This window comes from Elephantulus edwardii, unplaced genomic scaffold, assembly GCF_000299155.1.
Source record: "Elephantulus edwardii isolate Elephantulus edwardi_28Jun2011 unplaced genomic scaffold, EleEdw1.0 scaffold00004, whole genome shotgun sequence".
Lineage (NCBI taxonomy): Eukaryota > Metazoa > Chordata > Mammalia > Macroscelidea > Macroscelididae > Elephantulus > Elephantulus edwardii.
Window position 1 is genome coordinate 38,155,704 of NW_006399754.1, and position 7,750 is coordinate 38,163,453.

Here is a 7,750-nt window from a genome sequence, read left to right on the forward strand (position 1 = left end):
TATACAAAATGGGTGGCCATGGAGGACATTATGCCGAGTGAAATATCTCAGTCACAAAAAGGACAAATACTGCATAGTGCCACTGTTGTAAAATGGGACTGACATTGAGGTTGAGGGAAACCTAAGAAAAGAGAGGATAAATAATGTATGCTGCTTTGAAGCAGATGAGGGAGAGAACTGTTTAAAAGGAATATAGGATTAGATATTATCTTCATGACAAGATTACAGAAAAAGAAATGCACATTATAGTAGACACTGGACTGGTGGGGATTGTATAACAATGAAAGAATTTTTTTCAAAGAGAAAAACGAACTGGGGTAGGGCTGGGCAGGGAGGAAAATGTGCAACAATGAATGATTGGGGGGAAATTAAATGGAAAGAATATCCTGTAAAAAATAATGTGTTGCATTTAAAAAATCATTAATAATAATAAAAGACATACAGCCAGGGTGTTTTTTAGAAGCAGAGACCACTTGGGGCATGTTACCAGGAGGCTCCAGTCCCTGGAGAAGGTCATTATGCTTGGAAAAGTAGAAATCTGCAGAAGAGAGACAGATACTCAAGCTGGGCTGACTGGGTAACTGAGCAGTGACAAGGTGGGGATCACGGGGACGCTGTGGGGCTCACTGGCAGACACGGTGGGAACAGGCATGCACAGTGAGGAGCACGGTGGGGAGCACGGAGAGGTGAGAATCACGGGGTCACGCGGTGGGGATCGGAGAGCTGGGCTGACAAGGGTCACTGCTGCAGTGAGCTTGGGGACCGCGGTGCTGATGTGCAGGATTTCTTGGTTGTAATGAGTTTGAGCTGCCTCAGATCTCCATGAAGCAACATTAGGGTTTTCTGTGTTCATACTTTAAACTGACTTACACTTACTACAGTGTCAGATTCAGAAATGCTTATGACACGATTCATTAACTGTACTGACACAGCGCAAGAGAAATAATGAGCTCCTGTGATTGAAATGTCAAGGCTTAAACGCTAACTAGTTTTCTAACCAGGTTCCAGGTGTGTGACAAGCCATCTTTTTTAGCGTTGTAATGTCATTGTTTACATGAAAAACACCATAAAAGTACAGTGTATTCTTGTAGACACAGTGTCCGACACAAGACAGCTGAGAAGGACACACAACAGCAAATGCAATGGAAAAAGAGACTGGCGAGAGCAAGCCCTGGGCCGGAGCTGCTGCCCGCACAGTGAGAGATCCAGACTTTGTCCTGGGCCCACTGCAGGCCAGAGCTGACACCCACATTTGGGAGATCAAGGCCCTGCCCTGGGCCCACTGCAGGATCAGAGGGAATCAGAGCTGATAGCCACATAGCTTGAGCTCAAGGCCTTGCCGCCCGGCCCATTGCATAATCAGAGTGATATAATGATGTGCCCCTTAGAACTAAAGGAGCCGGAGCTCCAGTGCCGATGGCCAAGGAGAAGTCGGTCACTGGCATGTTGAAGACAAAGCTGTCCTCACTAGAGCTAGATGATGAGGGTTTGTAACCTGAGTTAGGACCTGCTGATATTAGATGTAACCGAGTCCCTGCTCTGTCCCATCAGCAGGATGTGCACAAGCCCATCATTGTCACTGTGTCCTGTTGAGGGGCTTCCTTTCTGTCCCTAACCCTCCACCTTTCCTAGGAGGATGTGCCCTTACAAGGACTGGTCCTTATTGATGACATGTTCAAAGTCTGTGAGATGAAATTTCACCGTCCTTGTCTGGAAGGAGCACCCCAGTTGCCCTTCTGCAGAGAGAGGCGTGTCCATTGGATAGTCCACCCTCTGCTAGTACCATAGTTCAAAGACATTGATTCCTTTCAACTTTTCTTACTCTTTACCCAACTTTCAGATGCGTGGGAAGTTCTTGAAAGGACCGTGGCTTGAATCAAGCCTACCTTGATTCTTAAACTGGCATTGTCCCATTGTAGCACCTTGGAGAAGTCTTTGACAATAGGTTGTCCCAAAGTGATATGTCTTTACTTTCTTTACTGCTTCTACTGTGTTACCATAAGCTATTACTTCCCTAAAAAGCTCATAATTGACCTCTTGGAAATAAAGAAATGAAGCTCTTGAATCTGGAATCTTTCAGATGTAAAATGTGACAATTAGATAAAGAGAACATGTATCAGACAGAAAAACAAGATCTGGTAATTGGAGTATGTTGTTGTTTGCCTTCGAGTTGAGCATGATTTATAGCGACTCTGTGAACAAAGCCCTGAAGCGCGCAGTTCTTTACGGGAACCCCGTCCCAGTGGAGTTGACTTTCTTTCTCGCCGGCTGAAGAATAGACAGCAGATGGAATCTTGAACCAAGTTGCATGATTTGAAGGCAGAACAGGAGAATCTCGTTACTATTAAGAAGCAGTTCAGTGCATCGTTTGGGCTAGAGATCCCTGTGTGAAATACCGCAGCCCAGATTCTTAAACCCAACCCGTGGACGTGCGGAGAGCCACAGATGAGTGGGACCAGAGCACAGCTAGATCCCACCCAGTCAGTGCCCAGTGCTCTGGCCTAGGCTTCTTGGCAGAGGGCAAGGAGGAGCCATGGAATTGGCAGAAGGAAAAGAACTTTGTGTGGGGCCAAGGATCAGAAGGAGGCCAACCTTCAGGCTTGCCAGAGAAACTGTTCTGGTGGAGGCCTTGTGTCCTGAACATTTCTAACACAGATTACAAGTTTTAATGAATCCTATGATAGTGAGAAAAAGAAAGCATGACTTCTTCATCCTCATAGATGTCGCTGAGTGGTCCTGGTTTGATTTTACCTTTCCTTATGAAGATATTTTAAAATTTAGATTTCAAAGGGTTTTGTGTATGGGTGAGAAGTGGGTGTTTTATGTCTATTTTGACATACAGCCCTCCATGTCGGTAAAAGCTGCTCATTGCAGCATGTCGTTTGCTATGTCCCCAACCGTGTACAGTGTGCTACCCTCTTTAGAACTGCACAGTTGGTCAGCCGGCCGTTGGTTGTCACCTCATGGATGCTGACATAGGGTGAACCTGTATCTAACACACCGAGACCCTTTCTGGTCCTGTGACCTCCGCACATGTGTTGCTGTGTTTGTCCTCACAGTTGTCAGTCCATCTCGTGCAGGGTTGTCTCCTTTCTTGCTGACCCTCTGTGTTTTCAAGCGTAGGGTTCTTCTCCAAGGTTTTCCCCTTGGAATTACATGCTCAGAGTATATAATATATAAAGTCTTACAGTCTTGTTCCCAGGTGCACTGTGATAGTGTTTGTTCTTTTGGGAGTCTATGGAACGTTCACTGTTCTTGTTTGATACTGTAATTCTAAGGTGTCGGTTCTTAGGTAATTTTCCTTATGTCTTAAGGAAGTCGAGTTCTGTATAAATTTTACACAGTGGCTCTGATGTCTTAGTGGTGAGAAGTTGTGTTGCCAACCTAAAGGCATGTGGTTCAAGTCCACGGACTGCTCTGTGGGAGAAAGAGAGGCAGTCCCCTCCCATGAAAGTAATTGCCTCTGGAAACTCCTGGGAGAGTCAGCTTTGGGTGGGTTCCAACCTGATGGAGTCAGTCCACTGTCATTGTATACTTCCTGTCCGTTTTCTTATCATTGGACTTGAGTGTTCTGGAATGAAAGGAAAAGTAAATCTGACGTTGAACATGTGTTCACCCCACTGGGCTGTCCCTAACCTCTGCTGTGCCTTCCCTTGCCCATCTCCCTCACAGGAGTGTGGTGGTGCCCGTGAAGAAGCCGCCCCCCGGGAGCCTGGCTGTGACCACCGTTGGAGCTGCCCCAGCTGGAAGTGGCCTGCCCACAGGCAGCACCGCTAATATATTTGCTGCCACTGGAGCTACACCAAAAAGTATGATTAATACAACAGGTATTGTCCTTATATATTCTTGTGATGCCACATCTTTTTCTTTCTGTTTTCTGTATCTTCATTTTCCCACTTAATTTTGTTCTGAAACAAATTCCTTGAATGTGTTTGATTGCCTTAAACTTTAAGGGGGTTGTACTCTTGCATTTCCCCCAAATTTGCTATAATTCTGTGTGCATTACTTAGTGGACATTTTAGAGGGTGCGGTTGTGACTTTTAGAGCTCCAATGGTTCGGTCTGCCAACTGAAAGCCCCCAGCTGCTCTGTGGGAGAAAGATGTGGTCTTCAGCTACCATAGAGATTGAACCAGTGAGTGCAAACTCCCCACGGCCGACGCCATTCTGCTCGTGGTGACCTCCCTTCAGCTTCTGAACCTGGAAACCTTTTCTTATGCTGCTCATCTTACTCCCTTGGAGCTGCCAGTGGATTTGAACCACTCACCTTCCAGTTAGTAGCCGAACATCTCATGCCCTTTGCCACCAGGGCTCCTTCTGAGTAACCCTAGGAAGTAGTGCTCCTTTGTCCTGCAGGGTTGCTGTGAGTCACCCACAACAGTGGTTTTTATTTTACTTGGGTTTGTGTTGTGTTTTTTTTTTAAGTTTCTGAAAATGCAGAATGCGGTCTCCTTTCAGAGTAAAATCTGAGTAGTGAAACTTAATTTTGAAACAAATACCAATGATTATTTAAACACTAAAGTTTGATATGTGGCCCTCAGTCATTTGTATCAGGAGTGACACAGTGCACTAGTAGTGTCAGTGACAGAGCATGGTTGCAGTGTGTCCTGACTGAATCCTCCTGGGGTCCAGCTCACCCTCCAGACGGAAGCCTTCCCTCCCTGAGGACCTACCTAGACAACAGTGTCATAACCTGGGCCTTCACTTGGTGAAAAAGTACATGGCGTGGAACCGTTTGCCAGTGAATTAACTGACATGTTAGCTTACAGAGGTAAATGACTCTTTGTCCAAGTTGCCCTAATGATTCTTGGAGCAGAAAATTCCAAATCACAACAAATTTTAAAACCTGCCTGAGGTAATTTTTTTTTTAATTTCCAGAAATGTTCCTGTTGGTTATTAGCGAAATCAATCCTTACCCAAATGTTTGTGATTCCGTTTTAGGTCTTTATACAACGCAAGATGGTCCCTGACTTTTCCTCCCCGGCCGTAGTGGCCTCTGCTCCTCCAAACTGTAGAACGCTGAACTTTTCCATCTTTGCGCTCCGTAGACCCTGCCCATTCTAGAATTCTGTAGCTCTCTCTTGTGCTCTCTGCACCTGTCTTGTTGTCAGACCTGAGTCTGACCCACCACGAACGACACGTGTGTGAGGTTGTAGTAAGTAGACTGTTTGTGACACACCTTGTTTCAGCACCTGGCTGTTATCAGTGATGTTCAAGCTGAAAGCAGCTTGGATTTAGCAGCAGATACTTCTCTCTGACTTGACTGAAGACTTTAGATGAAGTCATTCTTTGCAGGTTATGATCTAATTCTTTATTCTCATTCCACATTGATGAAACAGGAGTAAAAATGTTAATCCTTTTATTGAAATAAGTATTTTAAAAGGCTTAATATTTTTAAAAGAGTTCCAATGCAGGAGAAAAGCAGTGGCAACCCTGTGTTAGGTGGTGTTTGTTGAAGAATTCTTCACTCTTTGTTAATAGGTATGCAGGTAAGTGGAGAGATCAGTGACCTCCTCCTCTATCTTGCTGTGTGAACAAGTCCGGACGCTTTCTTTCACTTCCTGTATGAAAGTTATCAGATACACGAAGAAGCTTTAGCAAAAGAAGGATGTCAGTATAAAGTACATGCCATGTCTTTACACAAACACCACTCTCTGTATTTGTGGCCAGCATTCTCCCCTCCAGGAGCTATTTTCATTAGTGTGTGGCTGTGACAATATTTTCTAAGTGTTGCTATTTTTAAATTGAGCACAGTGTGATGAAAATAACTCTAAAGTGGGCAGGGCGGGAGCTGCTAGCAAACTAACCAAGGAGGTACATGGTGCATGTGTGAAAATATGGCAATAGTGCAATGAGATCCAAAAGAATAAGGAATAAACATCCTCCTTAGAAAGACACGCATACACACACACACTCATATGCGTACACACATACACAGACATACACAGTTGTGAGACGTATCCACTTTCAGCTTTCTCTCTCCCTCTCTCTCACACACACACACACACACACACACACAGTTGTGAGACACATCCAGTTCAGTTGTTGACACCTCAATACTATAGAAATATGAAGTGAAAATATTGCTAGGCAACTCAGCCTTCCAAGAAACACTATAAGATAATAATAATATTTAGAGACACTAGATGTCCTCCAATTCTACAACTATGTAATAGAAAAATCTCTTCTCAAATGGTATCTTCATTATATTGAGGAAAACTCATTTTTAGATCAGGTAAAATTACACTTACAACCCTTTTAAAACAGACTTTTTATTGAAAGTAGCAATTGATGATGCACTGTCTCAAATTTAGGCTGAAACAGTTTCTTTGGATTGTATCTTGGCTGACAGATTTTTTTATGATTGTGACAGCAATAAAAAGAGCTGCGTTTACGACAGATTTCCTTGGTTTTACCCATTTCATTTTATCTAAAATTATTTTCATTTGTTCTTGTCTTTTATTTCTACCCCATTTGTAGCATGTAGTTCTCTGTTAGATTGTAGTGAGAGTACATTTTGATGCAGTAACTGTTACTAGTATACTAATGGCCAAATGATTTTTAATTGTCAAAATATGAAGTTAGATGGGTATTTCCTTCAGATTCAGGCAGGCCTCCTGCAGCTGCAGCTGCTCTGTTAGTCTGTGTTTAAGGCTGAATGCCCTCTTTGGAACAGGTGCGGCGGACTCCGCTTCATCGGCCTCGTCTTCCTCCTCAAGCTTTGTGAATGGTGCTACCAGCAAAAACCTCCCAGCGGTTCAGACGGTGGCCCCGATGCCTGAAGACTCGGCCGAGAACATGAGGTGGGTTGTGATTCTAGATGGTTTCTTTTCCTCTCTCACCGGGTGACGGCCAGGCTCTGGTGGCACAGGGGTTAAGCGCTGCCAACTGAAAGTCTGTGGTTTGAAACCAACAGTCTCTCTGTAGGTGCATTATAATGTATTATAATATTTCTACATACCTGGTAGCCTAGTGGTAAGAAGCTGTACTGCAATCCCAAAGGCATGAAGTTAGAATCTACAAACTGCTCTGTTGGAGAAGACGGGCAGTCTCCTCTCATGTGATTTACTGCCCCTGCAAACTCTTTGGAGGGTCAGCTGTGGGTCACTGCCAACTTGACGGCATATACCAACAATAGTATGCACTATATGGGACCTAGAAAACGCAAGCCTGATTCCCCAGGATTTTACCCACCAGAGACAACCATTTTCACTCTTTTTTCCAGCTCTTTGTTTTCTGCATGGAGTTTTTTACATTTATAATCTCAAGTTTGTTTCTTTTCCCCCTTATTTTTACCTAATAAGCATATGCATATTCACATGTGTTGTGTATTGTGAAGTGATAACCATTGTGGTTCCACCATGTTTGCATTTGTTTAGATTGCTCAGATGTTGATTATTTTTATTTACCCAGCTTTCCTTTTTCTGTATCTGACTTCCATCGTGTTCTTCCCTTCTAATTGAAAATCATTCCTTGATATATTTTCTTAACTCAACTTGGTCAGCCATAAATTTTTCTTAGTTCTTATTTGTTTAAAGAATTATTTTTAGTTCACTTAAGTTGCTTGGAGACTCTTCGGGACTGATCCAGAATGCTGACTTACTGGTCTGGCACTTTTTCGTTTGTTCTGTCTACCCGCAGTGCCTCGACAAGGCCACCCCATGGGCTTCACGGCTTCTCTCTCTCTGAAAGTTTGCCACGAGTCCCCTTCTCTCTGTGCTTCTGATTAAGAGCGGCTTTTCAGTTTTTCTC

The 7,750-nt window shown here is 43.9% G+C and overlaps 1 protein-coding gene across 1 annotated transcript in view; it reads left to right on the forward strand.

Annotated features, from left to right (window-relative positions):
* NBEA (neurobeachin) overlaps nt 1–7,750 on the forward strand; it is a 924,058-nt gene that overhangs the window by 372,421 nt on the left and 543,887 nt on the right. Inside the window, exons 35-36 of the mRNA XM_006879639.1 lie at nt 3,673–3,827; nt 6,675–6,801. Coding sequence (XP_006879701.1) covers nt 3,673–3,827; nt 6,675–6,801 — 282 coding nt within the window. The remainder of the gene's footprint in view (nt 1–3,672; nt 3,828–6,674; nt 6,802–7,750) is intronic.